Genomic DNA, 14,736 nt, shown 5'->3' with positions numbered 1-14,736 from the left:
ACTGTTCAGTGTCGCGGTGTCCGTGTGATGTGGGGTGGTTCTGGTGTCCACACTGAGGAGGGGTGCCTGCCGACTCGTCCCCCTGCCCCAGCCTGGCGGGCTGCTTTGCTCCCAGCTGTGCCTATGCGTCTGCTCGTGGTTGCGGGGCGTCGGCGGCAAAGGTCAGAGCAGCCCTGGGTGTGGGCACAGGGAGCAGGTGTCAGTCTCGGCCAGGGATCTGCCGGATCCTCACCCTGCTCAGCCCTGGGCTTCGGGCGCACTCAGGCGGGCACCAGGTGGGCCCCAGGCGGGCACGCATCAGCAGTTGGGTTTCAGTTCTGCGCGCACACTCGTTCCCTCCCCAGGAAACGCCATTCGGCACTGCAGCGGGGAGAAGGGCTGGCTGCCCCCGGACCTCTTCAACTGCACCAGCGGCTCCTTCGTTGGCCTCAAAGTCACGGTAGGCTGGAGCCTGGGGCTGTGTGTGGGGTGTGTGCATGAGTGTACACAGTGTGGGGGCAGTGTGTCCACAGTGTGTGTGTGTGCCCACCGTGTATCCACCTTGTGCATCCACCCGTGTGTGTGCATGTGTCCACCTCGTGTGTGTGTGCTCACCACGTGTGTGAGGGTGTAGGGGTGCTGGGGTGTTGTGCAGACTGCAGGCAGGACCAGGTTCATCTCCCTGGCTGCCGAACTGGGTATGGGCGTGTGTGTGTGTGTGTGTGTGTGTGTGTGTGTGTGTGAGAGAGAGAGAGAGAGAGAGAGAGAGAGATCTTGGGGATTAAGTCCAGGTCTTTGCGCTGCATCCCCACCCCTTTTAAAAATTTCCATGTTGAGACAGGGTCTCCCTAAGTTGCCCAGGTGGGACTCAGACTTCCATCCTCCCGCCTCAGCCCTGAGGGTGGGGATTCTAGCGTGCGCCGTGGCACCCAGCTGGGTCTTGCCTTCTCCGTCCTGTTTTGTCCTTTTGCTGTCTGCGTATCTTTCCCAGCATTCCCGCCTCCCCTCAACCCCTCCCCCCGTTCCCAGCCCCAGCCTTTCCTGCACTTGGGGTTTCAGAGTTCCTCCCTGGAGGAAGCTTCCACAGGGAAGTCAGGAGTCTGACTAACAGGAGTGGCGGAGGGCAGCAAAGTGAGTGTGCAGACCCCAAGGTTGCTCCTCCCATTCCAGAATGAGAAGCTGGCCCGCAATGAGTCGCGGATGGATGGCGACCAGGCCCTGCGGCTGGCCAAGGCCCTGCGCAACGCCACGCGGCTGGGTGGCGTGCTCTTCGGGAACGACGTGCGCACGGCCTACCAGCTGCTGGCCCGCGTCCTGCAGCACGAGAGCCACCAGCAGGGCTTCGACCTGGCGGCCACGCGCGACGCCGACTTCCACGAGGTAGGGGATGGCGGCTGGAGCCCCCGTGTGCCCCCTCGAGGTGGTGCTGGCATGCTTCTGGGCTGAGGCGGACGCTGGTGTGCTCCACGCAGGGCGGGGAAGGCGCCGTCACAGGCAAGATGGTGACAGCGATGGCCACTGACACTGGGGACCACTTAGCACTCGCAAGGGTAGTACGTGGCCCACGTGACTCGGCCATGCCGTCCTCCACACCTTCCACAGTGTGTCCCGTTCCCAGACAGGAAAGGAAGGCGAGGCCCTGAGCACTAGAGGCTGTCTGGGGGCACAGCCTGTACATGGCAGGGCCAGCGGCGAGCTCCTGGACAGACCCCTGTCCTGCATCCCATCTGCCTCTCGTTGTGTCCCCTGTACCCCAAGCCGCCTCGATGTACAGGTGCAGTGTCGCGCCAGGTCGCTGACCGCGTGTCCGAGGGCAGTCGTGCCACACTCCCTTGTGCTGCTGCACCTGTGGCCCTCGTGTCACCTGCTTTCCCCAGAGGAGCTCCGGGCTCCCGTGTGACAGATGCATCTCTGCCAGCGTCCTCTTAGCGTGTGGGGTGCACTTGCTGTGACACCCCAGCAGGGCTCCCTCCTGACTGCTGGCCGCGGAGGCTGAATCACTCCCGTGGCTTCTCTGTCCTGGCCACGGACAGCTTTGTGGAAACCAGGTGTGTCCACGCGTGGCCAGGTCTCCACGGGCATGAGGCTGAGCACTCGCTGTCTGTCTGTCTGACCAGGATGTCGTCCACACGGGCAGCGCCCTCCTGGCCCCAGACACCAGGGCCGCGTGGGAGCAGATCCAGCGCAGTGAGGCTGGCGCGGCGCAGCTGCTGAGGCGCTTTGAGGCCTACTTCAGCAACGTGGCGCGCAACCTGCGGAGGACCTACCTGCGGCCCTTCGTCCTCGTCACTGCCAACATGAGTACGGGCCCCCGAGGGCGGGCTGGGTCAGCTGGGCCAGACCTAGGGAGTGAGCCCTCGGCCCTGGCCTCCACCCTGTCTGTGCAGTGACAGAAGCAGCCGTGGCCGTGGCCCTCGGGAGGATGCTCTGTGGTCACGCACAGTCGTCCCAGGCCGGGGGCAGCAGAGGCTCTGCACTTGGTTTTTGGGGTCTGGCGTGGAGACCCTGCTGAGGCTTGGATGCTGGGGGTGCGCAGAGCCCCCCAGGGTCACAGACATGGGTGGGACATGGTAAGGGCAGGTGCACGGTCACCACCAGCCAGTGCCTAGACAATGGGGAAAGATGGGCATCCCTCACCGCAGGGCAGGTGCAGAGCCTGACCCGGGGCCATGTCCCCCGAAGTGCAGGACTCGCCACCCGGGATCGAGGGCCACTAGGTCAGGGCCCTGCAGGCAGAGGAAGCACCAGAATGGCAGCTCTGGCCCATCCCCATCCCGACAAGACAGGCACAAAGCCCCCAGGTCCTCGGGGGTGGCACCGCCCTGCCAGTACCCGCAGAGGGCGCCGCAGCTGGGCTGTGTCCCTGACACCGGGCGTTTCGCCTGCGCACGGGAGCCCTGCTCATAGAAGTGTTAGGTTGAACAGGATGACTGGCAGGTCCCCTGGCCCAGGCAGGTGGGACTGCTATCCCCACGGCATGAGGAGAAGGCGAGCGCGGCGCTGGCCTGTACCGCTGGCCAGCTCAGGGTTACAGTTCCCAAGTTCCAGCACCTCTGTGACAGTTGCCTCTGCCACCTGGAGGGGTTTCGGGGACACGACACAGTCCCCGTGGCGGCATTAGAGGAGTGTGCCCGCTCACGGTCATGCCACTGGCCAGGCTTGCCCCACCAATCTTACCTGCCAGGGACTGGAGTCCCAGGTCCAGTCTTAAACTGTCAAACAGCTGCCCCTCCCAGGTCACCCCAGGTGTTCTGAGTGTCACCCTTAAGGGACACAGATACGAGTGGATTCTCTTAGGCAGCCAGTCATGTAGAAGGACAGCCACGGGCACTTTGGAACTCCGTGGCTGTGTGCGATTCAAGGGCCTGTGTCCCCAGTTCTCGCAGTAGACATCTTCGACAAGTTCAACTTCACGGGCGCCAGGGTGCCGCGCTTCGAGGACATTCAGGACGAGTTCCCCAGGGAGCTGGAGTCCTCCGTGTCCTTCCCCGCTGACGTCTTCAAACCACCGGAGAAAAAAGGTGAATCTCCTAGGAAGCCTTGCTACCCATCCAGGAGGCAGGGCCCGTGGCCCAGGGTCCCAGCAGCAGGGCAGGATGAGTCGAGGCTGAGCAAAGCCACCAGCACGGGGTCCCCCGCAGACGGTCGCAGCGGCCAGGGGCACCACTACCTTACCAGCTTGCAGTTAGGGGCCTCGCAAGGTGTCCGGCGCTTTGTCGCAGTGCTGCTTGGGGGCCACTGCGCATCTGCAGCATCTCCAGTCACTAAGTCTTGTCGGGTGCGCAAGGCTTGCAGTGACTGGAGGGTCTCCCTCCGCAGGGCCAAGCTTGAGGCTCACCCGTCTTCTGGACGGACTGGATTGCGGGTGGGTGGGTGTTCTCCACGCCGTGTGTGTGCTTTGCTCAGAGCTCACACGAGGGGCTGTGCGTGTGGAGCCATTTGTGTGCCTGAGTCTGTTCTTCCCGCCTTTTCCTAGAAGAGGGCTCTTTCTTTTGTGTGTGCACATATGCACGTGTGCTGTGTGTGTGTGTGTATGCGTGCACCTTCTTTATCCGTATGTCCCTTCCATCATTCCCTGAAGAGGGCCCTGTCTCTGGCCCGGTCACACGTCCGCGTCTGGAGGCCCCGGCTGTCTGCCCTGTCTTTGAGCCCCCAGGAGGAGCTTGCTGTCTGTGTCCTCCGAGGACAGCCGCCTCTGACCTCCTCCATGGTGGGGGTGGCAACTATTTGGTGTGTTATGTAATGTGCACAGTGGCACTGTGTCACCACCGGGGAGGTGCAGTGTGGATTAGCTGCTCTCCGGAGCTGTGGGACATCCTGTCATCGAGGGGCAGAGGAGGACCCTGTCCCACCTCACACTGACCTAGGACATGCAGTATCGTCAGGGCAGCCTGCCCGCCCCTCCCCATCACCCCAGCTCCCTAACTTGGGAGCCAGAAGGTCAGCGTTGGACCTGGGCTCCGCCCCTCTCCTGCCCCTACAGTCTTAGCGGGGAGCCCTTCTGACCTGCACACCCTAAAACACACTCGGCACTCCACGTGACCTGAAAGCAGGCCCTGTTTGTGTTCGGTGAAAGCAGAGGCCCAGGCCCTGAGATGCGTCCCCCGCCCTCCCAGCTGCCTGGTGTAGCCGTGGTTGAGGACGCAGAGGTGGCTGGGAGGGGCTGCTGCCTTCATTTGAGGTCTGTGATAAAATGCACTTATTCGAACTTCATCATCGGCGCTGTGGCATTCACTGAAGCGAATCCCTGCTGGTTCCCCTCCACTTGCAGAGCCTTTCATCCTGCACATCCTGTCCTCCCGCCCCGCTCCTGGCAGCCGCCATCCTTGCTCTCTGCTCGCCCCTCCGGGTCCCCCACAGAAGTGGGACCGCAGTATTTGTCAGTTTGCGATTGGCGTATTTCGTGGAGTGGCACCCTTGCGGTCCCCCCGCCTGGTGGCAGGTGTCAAATTCCCTTCCTTTTCGAGGAGGAATACTATCCATGGTGAGGGTGGGCACGCTTTCTCTGCACTCACCTGTCGTGGGTGCGTGCCTGCTTCCTCCTTCTGGGTGTGCACGTGTGTGCAGATACCTCTTCGAGTCTCTGGTTTCTAGTTCTTTGAGGACAGACCTGAAAGGAGTTGCGGGAGTGGCTGGTGATTCTGTGTGCCGCTCCGTGAGGAGCCGCCATCCTGCTTGCCGCCAGACACCGTGATTGTAGGATGCACTAGCGCGAGTTGAAAGCCATCGGGTGGGGGCGCGGCCACTCCTCGCCCAGGCTCAGCCCTGTGCTCCGGTTGCAGACGGCCTCCGAAGGGCCACACAGACCGCGCGCTCGTCGCCTGGGGCTGAGACTGGGCCCCCAGTGGGCAGGCGCAGGAGACACCCGGACGACCCCGGTCAGTTCGCAGTCGCCTTGGTCATCGTGTACCGGACCCTGGGCCAGCTCCTGCCTGAGCACTATGACCCTGACCGCCGCAGCCTCCGGTAAGGCTGGGTGCCGAGAGCTCGGGGCAGGTGGGGCCCATCCGAAGGGTCCTGGGGCTTCCAGGGATTGGGCCCTGGTCGCAGCCATCTTCACAGTAGCTCTGCATCTGCACCCCGTCAAGAGCAGAGACCTTGCCCTTGGGGCCTGGTCTGCCTGTCGGTGCCTTGGCTCACCCCAGGAGTCCCCAAGGCCTGCTCCCCCTTATGCTTCCGAGCACCGTCCCTTGCTGCCCCTTGCGCCCTGCCCCAGGGCTGTCATGGGTCCTCCCCAATGGCACCTGTGCCTGGCGCCGTGTGCCCATCGCAGGGACAAGATGTAGCCCACAGAGCCTCTCTGTGTGGCCTCTGCCGCCTTCTTACTTGGTTACCCCGGTGACGGGGTGACTGGTTCAGTGATCGTTTCTGTGACGTCTCACACACATCCCCCGAGCCCCCGCAGCTGTGTGCCCGGGCTGATGGGGTCTCCAGCGTCTTCCAGCCTTCTGTCTCCATTAAGTCTCTAAAGCCACCTTCTGGCCCCGAGGTGGCAGGGCCGGCTGTGCTCTGAGGCGTGGCTGCCGGGGCCCAGGCTGCCGGGGAGCAGAGGCCATGAGTGGGTTGCTGGTGTGGCCCCTGTCCGCGTGGCATCTAAACTCACTCTTGCCCGTGTCATGCCTCCCCGCCGCAGGCTGCCCAGCCGGCCCGTCATTAACACGCCAGTGGTGAGCGCCGTGGTGCACAGCGAGGGGGCCCCGCTCCCCGGCTCTCTGGAGCGGCCGGTGCTGGTGGAGTTCGCCCTGCTGGAGACAGAGGAGCGGAGCAAGCCTGTCTGCGTGTTCTGGAACCACTCGCTGGAGTAAGTGCGGCCCCAGGAGCTGGGCGCGGGGTGCGCCTGCCTGCCGGGGAGCCCTGCACTTCCCCCTGAGGGCCGTGTGGAGGGCAGAGCACCTCAGGTCCTGGGCTCAGTGTCCCATACACGAGTCTGTGCTGGTCTGCTGCCGCCCACCCAGCCCCTCACTTGGCAGGCGGCCTCTCCCCCTACTCTGCCTCTGAGGGCGTCAGAGGCTCCCCTGGAGACACAGGCAGCTGCATGCACAGGCATCAACATGGCTGTACGCGTAGGCATGCACACATGACATGTGCACACAGACATAGTGCCGGAGCCCTTGCTGCAGCGGACGCGAGTGCCTGATCCCTGCAGAGGAGTCAGGCTGGCTGGGACACACAGGAAGCGGGATCCAGAGGCCGGGTTCCGGGAACTCACAGACAGGACCCTTGACCCAGGCGGAGACCAACCAGAGCACGGCCGCAGTGCTGGGTCCCCTGCCCCATAGCCCGGGAAGCCCCTGTCCCAGCAGGCGCTGTTGGCCTGGTTCAGAAGCGGCCAGCCCCTGAAGCGAGTGGCAGGGGTGATGCAGGGCACAGCCGCACCACGCCAGCAGCCTCGGGGTGAAGAGCCGGTGTGTGTGAAGGGACTCGGCCCCGGGGTTTCCACCTGTGCCCCTCCAAGGCCGGCTTCGGGGGCCTGTGTGGGCAGCGGGGTCCTCGCCTTCGTGTTGGCTTTGTAGCTGCAGGGTTTGCCCGAGTGGCCACCGGCTTTGCCAGGAGCTTGCCTTTCCTCTGCCCGACTGGAGAACACTGGGTGGAGCTGGGCAGGCGTGGGAACCATCCCATGCAGGGCCTGGCACACGGCCTCACGCGCCAAGTAGCACTAACTCTTCACTGGGCAGTGCCCAGGACGGGGGAAACACCCAGGGCTCAGGGATCAGCCCGAGCCCGCCACTCCCCACTCTTGAGCTGGGCCACGTTGTGGCCCCCTGGACAGAGGGGCTGGCTAGGGAGTGGGATGCAGGGGCGGCCCAGCCTGGCAAGCAGGTGCCTGCCCGGGCACGTGTCTCTTCCTGTGCCCCTGCATGGGCCGGATGCTGTTAACAAGCGGCCAGGCAGTGTCTGCAGCATAATAGCCACCGGGCCTACAAAGGAGAGAGTGAAGGAAGCCCTTTCACCGGGCGGGAGGCGTGGGCGTCAGGCACGCCGGCCCTGGCGGCCCCCGGGCACGGCTGGTGTCCGCAGTCACTTTTTTGAATCCAGGCGATTAGCTCTGACCCTGTGATCCACCCTCTGCTTAATGTCACCCCATTATCCGAGATCTGACACTCTTGGAAAACGTGTTAACCGTCACATCCCAATTTGCAGATGAGTAAAGCGAGGATCACAGGGGTTATGTGACTTTCCCAGAGTCAGGAGGGCAGGGCCTCGTAACACTTGTTATTTGGGGCTCCCCTTTGCGACTTGGGAGTCATAATTGAGCCCTGGCTTCCGGGCAGCTCCCACAGAACGTTGGGCAATCCGAAGATGAAAGTGAGTGCGGGAGGTGAGGTGTTACTTCTGAGGGTGCCGAGGCTCACCGCAGGCTGGGAACAAAGCGGCCGTGTGGCCACGGCTGATGCTTGGGCTGCAGGGAGCCTCCGAGGTGCCGGCGGGAGGACGTGTCTGCCTGGCGCCAGGCCCCGGGGCTGCATCCAGGGGACCAGTGATAGCGGCCTGGGCTTCGGTGCGGGCGCACAGAGGCAGCCCAAGGCCCAGGCTCGGTGCCAGGTGGCTGCGTGCTGTGATTCCGTCCCTTCGGTCAGGGTCCAGCGGGCCAGGGTGGCCTCAGAGACCCCAGGGCCAGCGAGCACAGCCCCCTGGTGTCCCCTCAGGGGGAACCGTCTCAAGCCCGCTCCTTTTCTCCACAGCATCGCAGGGGCCGGAGGGTGGTCAGCCAAGGGCTGCGAGCTTGTGTCCCGGAACCGGACCCACGTCACCTGCCAGTGCAGCCACGTGACCAGCTGCGCGGTGCTCATGGACATCTCGAGGCGCGAGGTGGGCATCCCACGGCCGCCTGCTTGGGGGCTGCTCGAGCCCTGTGCCTGCTGGAATTAAGCATCATTCTTCCTACCCTTGAGCAAACCAAGCGCAAGGCCTAAAAACCGTATTCCAGGAGTCTGTAAGGCTGTCCCTGACAAAACCCCTTTAAAAGGTGGGGTTTTGTTTTTTGTTTTCAGTACAGTACTGCGGATTGAACCCAAGGCCTTCTTACATCCCCAGGCCCTTCTTAATTTCTTTTTTTTTTTTCAGGCAGGGTCTCACGAAGTCACTATGTTGCCAGGCTAGACTGGGACTTGCAGTCCTCCTGCCTCAGCCTCCCAGAGTGCGTGAGACGCCACACCCAGCTGTAAGGGTTTTCTAAGAGCCTGGGCTGCACATTAAATCTGAGGCAGCAGACCCTGGCCTCAAACCCAGAGCTCCTGGAATGTTACGCCCTCAGCACAGGGTCCCTGGCCGTCTGTCTGGTAGACACTGGCATGTCCAGCAGTGGCCCTGAGGACACAAGGGTCAGGGCCCCCCAGCGACGGGGTGGATCACGTTTAACCTCTGGCACCTCAAGCAGCCTGGGGAAGTGTGTGGCCACAGAGATTGCGGGAATCTGTTGAAGGGGCCTGGGCTGGGGGCCAGGACCGGACCCTGCTGTGGAGGCAGAGCGTGGGACTGAGCCAGCCCAGGGTGCCCGCCTGCCGCCTCCCCAGGCCGGGTGGCTGCGCACTCTGGACGCGTGCGTCACCTTCAGACTGGAGCGAGAGCAGCCTTCCGCGCCGCACAGGCGCTGCCCTGGCCGGCCTCCCGTGCGGGTGGCCCTGCGGGGCCTGAGTCATCAGTGGTCTCGGCCGGCACAGGGCAAGTCCAGGCGCCCTGGAGGGGGCGCTGGAGAAGCAGAAACGAACCCGGGGTCTCCAGGCTCCCAGACCTGCGCCTCAGAGCCTCAGGACTCAAGAGCCCCCAGGCAGGCTCCCAGAGACCCCGGGCCCTTAGGGGAGCCCCAGGAGGAGCAGATCGGGGCCTGAGCCTGCTCAGCCCTCCCCAGCCCTGGTTTGCTAGGACCCCACGGACATAGCTTCTGGCTCACGCTTCTTACCCCACAGGCAGCAGAGCTTGTGCCCAGATGCCATGGCTGCCCAAACCTCAGGGTCCTGCACAGGGGTGACACCTCGCAAAGCCCCAGGAAGCGGCTTCCAGCGTGAATCTTTTACCTCCGAGTGGGCCCCAGAAACAGCTTTTGTGGTGCATCTCATGCGGCACAGCTCACGCAGATTTTACTGCAGTTGAAGATGTGTTTGTTGCCTTAAAGGCATGGGTGGTGGAAGTGACAGAAAGTCGGTCGGTCTAACAGGAGCTGCTGTGGAGACGGGAGCAGCTGCCCGGGCTCCATTCACTTCCTGCCAGGGACAGCTGCGTATACAAAGCATCACAAGGATCCCAAGTCACCCCAATCCAGTGGGTGACCACCGGCAAATTGTGCAGCCTCAGGAGCTTTAGTTTTCTCATCTGTAGTACTTTCCTGTAGGTCCCATCTAAACATATGCAATAATAGACTTGACCCACTTATGAGCAACCTTGCCACGTAATAAGTGCTTGATTAAAATATATTATCAAAAAAAAAATAGGGGTTGGGGGTTTAGCTCAGCAGCATAGTTGCCTGGCAAGTGCAACGTGGTGAGTTCGATTCCTGGTGCCAGAAAAACAAACAAACATATTATCTACTGGTGTTATACTGTCCCATATCCCCCAGGATCTCGCTGTATAGCTCAGGATGGCCCTGAACTCCCTATGTAGCCCAGGCTGGCCTCAAATTTGCAGCAATCCTCCTGCCTCAGCCTCCTGAGTACTGGGATTTACAGGCATGTGCCCAGTTGTCGCAGGGCCTTTTGCATGCGCTGGGTCCCTTTGGAAAACTTGGGGTTTGGATAGACAGCATCCCCTGACAACAGGGTGGATGGATGGGGTTTCTTTAAATGCGGCAAGACATCCGTCACAGAGAGTGTGCCCTTCCCGTGGCAGTAGAGGCCATGGTGTGTCCCCAGCGCTGCCAGGCGTCGCTCCCTGCCTGCAGAGCTCACGGCTGACTCGCTGCTTTGCGCCGGTGCCCCCGCCTCGCTCGCCCCATGGTCGGCCGCAGGGTTTCTGTTGCACAGGAGCGGCCCGTAGAGCAGAGCCAGCCTCACCCTCCCCTGCCTCTGTCCACCCCGCCCGCAGCACGGGGAGGTCCTGCCCCTGAAGATCATCACCTGTGCCGCCATCGCCCTGTCCCTGGCGGCCCTGCTGGTGGCCTTCGTCCTGCTCAGCCTGGCCCGGATGCTGCACTCCAACCTGCACAGCATCCACAGGAACCTCACGGCGGCGCTCTTCTCCTCCCAGCTGGTCTTCGTGGTTGGCATCAGCCAGACAGAGAACCCGGTGAGGCCCTCCGCCCCCTTTGCTGGCCACGGCATCCCCGGGTGCCACCGTGTGCCGCCTGTCCTCTCCCTCCTGGGAGACAGGTGCAGCGGAGGAGCTCTCGAGTGTGGTGCTGGGAATTGAACCCAGGGCCTCACGCTTGCTCACAGCTGCTCCGGAGCTAAGCTGCATCCCCAGCGTTTTCTTTTTTTTTTATTTTGAGACAGGGTCTCAGTAAGTGGCCCACACAGGCCTCACATGTGGAGTCCTCCTGCCTCAGCCTCCAGGGCAGCTGTCTTACAGGCGTGCCCCGTTGTGCCCAGCTTTGCTTGCTTTTCAAGGGGTGGGGGTGGGGGCATGGCCACTGTTGCCATTTGGGGTATGTAGCAGGCACTGCTGTGCCAGGCTGGGATGATCAGGTCATAGGAAATCACAGTCCTTCGTCAGGTCCCAGAGCCCCGGGCACTGTCGAGGGGGCGCCAGGGGCCGGAAGATGGTGGTGCATCTTGCTGACGAGCGTTGTGTGAGAAGCCAGTGGCAGCCTGGGTGCAGAGAGGCAGCTGCTGGCTCATGAAGAGGGTGGAGTGGAGAAAGCTCCCTGGGAGCAGACGGGGAGGAGGAGGGAGAGGCACGGGGCGGATTCCACTTGGTCTGATCAAACGCGGGGTTGTGGCGTGGGCTCCTGGGGGTCCTGGAAGCTTGTAGCGTTACCCGTGTAATGCCATTGAGGGTGTTCTGGACGGCGACGGTCAGGCCGCCTTTCCGGCACCCTCGATTGCCTCCTTGAGCCTCTGAGCACTGCATCTTGGGGATGAGCAGCCATTCACCAACTCCACAAGCAAGTGGGAGTCAGCGCCTGGAGCCAGTACCCTCTGTGCCCTGGGGATGGTGTCACTGAGGAGGACCCGGCGTTTCCGGTGCCCTGGAGCCTGTGGTCACGACACACAGCACTGAGTGCTCGCCCCACCCGCGCTTGTCCAGCGCCGTGGAGACACCCTGGGTGCCCCGCCGGTACCCTTTGCTCCTCAGAGCACTTGCAGGGACTCTCCCCAGCTCGCGTGCTGACCCAGCCCGTGGTGGGTACACAGCCCTAGGGAAAGTGGAAATGAAAGGCAAGCGGATGGAGGGGCGCACACGTACAGCCCCAGCACCGTACAGGAGGCTGAGGTCGGAGGATTGAGAGTTTGAGCCCAGCCTGGGCAATTCAGTAACTTACAAAATTGGTGTCAAAATAAAAAGGGCTGGGGATTTAGCTCAGTGTGAAGGCCTTGAGCACGATCCCTGAAGCTGCCTGCCTCCACAAAAGGAGAAACGACAGAGAGGGTTTTCTGGCTAGCTGGTCGTGGTACGTGCAGAGCCCGTCCTCCTTTGTGCGGCAGCAGTGGAACCCACACCCCCGTGGCCACGCCACGCACCGCAGGTGCTGGGTGCTGAACTTGGTGGCTTCCCAGCAGTGCCGCAGGAAGCGCGGCCTAGCACACAGAGTACACACCCTGGGGCTCCCCCGACGAGCAGGGTCCAGCCTCCTGCCGCCGGCCGCTGCTCCCCAAGGCCAGGTGCTGGGCAGTGTGGGCACCCTTGAGGGGCCTCTCCCACACCCACGAGGCAGGCTCCCCTCCACCTGCAGGGTCTGAGGGCACCGGACGGGGGAGGGCCTCAGTGGTGTGGGGGTGCAGCGTGCCGGAGGGGCCCAGCTGGAGGGAAGGCAGCACCTGGAAGTGCGAGGGCCCGGCCCGTGGCAGCTGACTCCTCGCCGCCTGCACCGAGCGCTGAGCGCTTTCCCCCCGGTGCAGCTGCGCACGGGGGAGCAGCAGCGCAGGAGGAAGCCACGCGCGGGGCTCCTGGGGCTTGGCGCCGTGCCTAGCTTTTGTGGGTTTCCTCCTAACTCTGTCCTGTCTCTGGGCGAGGCTTTCCATCTCCCAGCCCTGGCAGGTTGAAGTGATTTACTGTGCCTTCTCGTGCTCTTTGTTCTGCTCGGGAGACCAGTGTGCTTGGCGCTGAAGTCCGTGTGTGCGACCCACCCAGCGGAGAAAGTTGCATTCTAGTGCTTGCTTTCTCAAGCACTGGCTCTGTGGGTTCACTGTGTGTACTGAAAGCAGCGACCCGCAGCCTCCTCACCCTCCTATTCCCAAGCCGGCTGCACTTTCCACTAGGGAAACAGGGTCACCAGGCAGGCACGCCCCTCGCACCTGGCTTCCAGGATGGGCCGAGGGCATCGCATCCTCTGCCATTCATCAGATGGCGTCTCCTTCCCTTGGGTTCCTGCTGGCCCTGGGTCTGACTGATTGGGAAACGGTTCCCTCCCACCCCAGGGGGCTATTTCTGGAGTGCACCTGGCCTCAAAACGACAAGGGCAGAGGTGGCCCCAACCTCCAGCCTGTGGCGCTGACCTGCCCTCAGGGGCACTGACCGGTGCCGGAGTAAGGATGCTTCCCTGGGGGGGTGAGGGTGGTGGCCCTCCGCTGCGTCTTCAGGTGTGCGATGCAACACTTGAGGCCTCTGGACCAGCACAGTGGGAGGCTGCGTAGCACTGGGGTGGGGCGGGTGTTGGCCCTTGTGTGCGCCTGGCCAGTGGTGGGGCTTTGCGTGGGGTGTGGTCATGGTGTGACCCTGCTGTGGGCGTGGCCTTTTCTTTGGGCAAGGCCTCGACAGGCTGCCTGTGGTTGGGGTGGGGCTGGGCTGTGGGGCTGGAGAGTCTTCAGTGTTGGGCCTCGCACTGGCCCCGGATGGACACCTCCCAGGCCGTTCCCCACTGCCTGGCCTGGACCCTGGCCGGGCCAGTCCTCCTGAAGGCCCTAGGCTGCTCTAGGCCATGTCTCCAGGTCTCGTCCTGGCCGTGAGGGATGGATTTGCGCTAGGCCTCAGAGGCTGGACATGTGTGAGTCAGCATCCCGGTGCTCCTTGCCCTGCCCTCTGCTTGGCCTCTCCTGACCACCGCAGCAGGCCGGCAGGGTGCCCTCCGCTGCGAGAGGAGACACTGCCCTTGGCCACCCGGTAGACATCGTTTTTCTCTTCTCGGTTCTTGACTGCTGCGCAGACACACAGCCCTGACCAGCTAAGGACAGAGGCTTCTGTCCCTGTTCTTATTTCGGCAGAAAACCTAAGGGCTTTAGACTTGCTGGACAGTGAGGTCACTGCATGAAGACCCTCTTTCCCTCTGCCACACTCGCTGGGCAGTGGGGACTTCTGTGGGGCCAGCGGTGGTGGGCACAGGTCTAGCTCTAGTGTTATTGTTTTTTCTATTTTACCTTCAAGTGCTGATACTTAAATTTTTGAAGCCATCACACAGCTTATATCCCAGCTGCTCTACTTAATAAAGGAGCTGCCCTGCCTGTGCCGTGTCCCTTGGGCAGGGCCCCAGGTGCCTGCTTCCCTCTGTCCTTGGTTCCACCTTGAAATCCTGAGATGCCGTAGTCCTCAGTGCTCCTGACCCTGGTGACACACAGGAGCGCCAAGGAGCTCGATCCCCTGGCGTTGCAGGGTGGCCAATGTAGTCGCTCCCTGTCCCCTCGCTCCTGTGACTACAGCCTTAGGGGCGCCCTGCTGAGCCCAGCCTCTCTCTGCACAGTTCCTCTGCACGGTGGTTGCCATCCTGCTGCACTACACCTACATGAGCACCTTCGCCTGGACCCTAGTGGAGAACCTGCACGTCTACCGCATGCTGACCGAGGTGCGCAACATCGACGCTGGGCCCATGAGGTTCTACTATGTTGTGGGCTGGGGTATCCCGGCCATTGTCACAGGTGAGGACACTCAGAGCACGCCTGCCGTGGTGGCCGTGAAAATACAGATTTCCAATAGACCCCTACTCATTAGGGCTCCATGCATCATTGCTGGTCCAGAAACTAGAGCTTCCACGTGCGGGGAGAGCCACCTGCGTCCCTTTTCTCTGACCCTGCGCACTGTGGACACACACAAGTGAGGCTTCTCAGTGCCCACTTGAGAGATGTGGCTCTGGTCAGGTGTGAGCTCCTTGAGAGGGGAGCCCAAGATGTTCTCTGTGTGCAGCATCTGACAAAACTCCATGGCTGCCAGTGGGTGGATGAGGGGATGGATGGG

General features: G+C 62.5%; 1 protein-coding gene across 2 annotated transcripts in view; it reads left to right on the top strand.

Annotated features, from left to right (window-relative positions):
* Celsr1 (cadherin, EGF LAG seven-pass G-type receptor 1) overlaps positions 1 to 14,736 on the top strand; it is a gene marked incomplete at its 5' end in the record, with an annotated part of 105,931 nt that overhangs the window by 82,885 nt on the left and 8,310 nt on the right. For both annotated transcript variants that reach the window (XM_013511387.1, XM_013511386.1), the window contains 9 exon segments: positions 345 to 439; positions 1,150 to 1,359; positions 2,097 to 2,280; positions 3,357 to 3,500; positions 5,262 to 5,445; positions 6,113 to 6,280; positions 8,163 to 8,289; positions 10,498 to 10,698; positions 14,246 to 14,420. In XM_013511387.1, coding sequence (XP_013366841.1) covers positions 345 to 439; positions 1,150 to 1,359; positions 2,097 to 2,280; positions 3,357 to 3,500; positions 5,262 to 5,445; positions 6,113 to 6,280; positions 8,163 to 8,289; positions 10,498 to 10,698; positions 14,246 to 14,420 — 1,488 coding nt within the window.

Source organism: Chinchilla lanigera, unplaced genomic scaffold, assembly GCF_000276665.1.
Source record: "Chinchilla lanigera isolate Chin_1 unplaced genomic scaffold, ChiLan1.0 scaffold00012, whole genome shotgun sequence".
Lineage (NCBI taxonomy): Eukaryota > Metazoa > Chordata > Mammalia > Rodentia > Chinchillidae > Chinchilla > Chinchilla lanigera.
The sequence above is the reverse complement of the archived record's forward strand: the minus strand, read 5'-3'. Positions and strand labels throughout refer to the sequence as shown.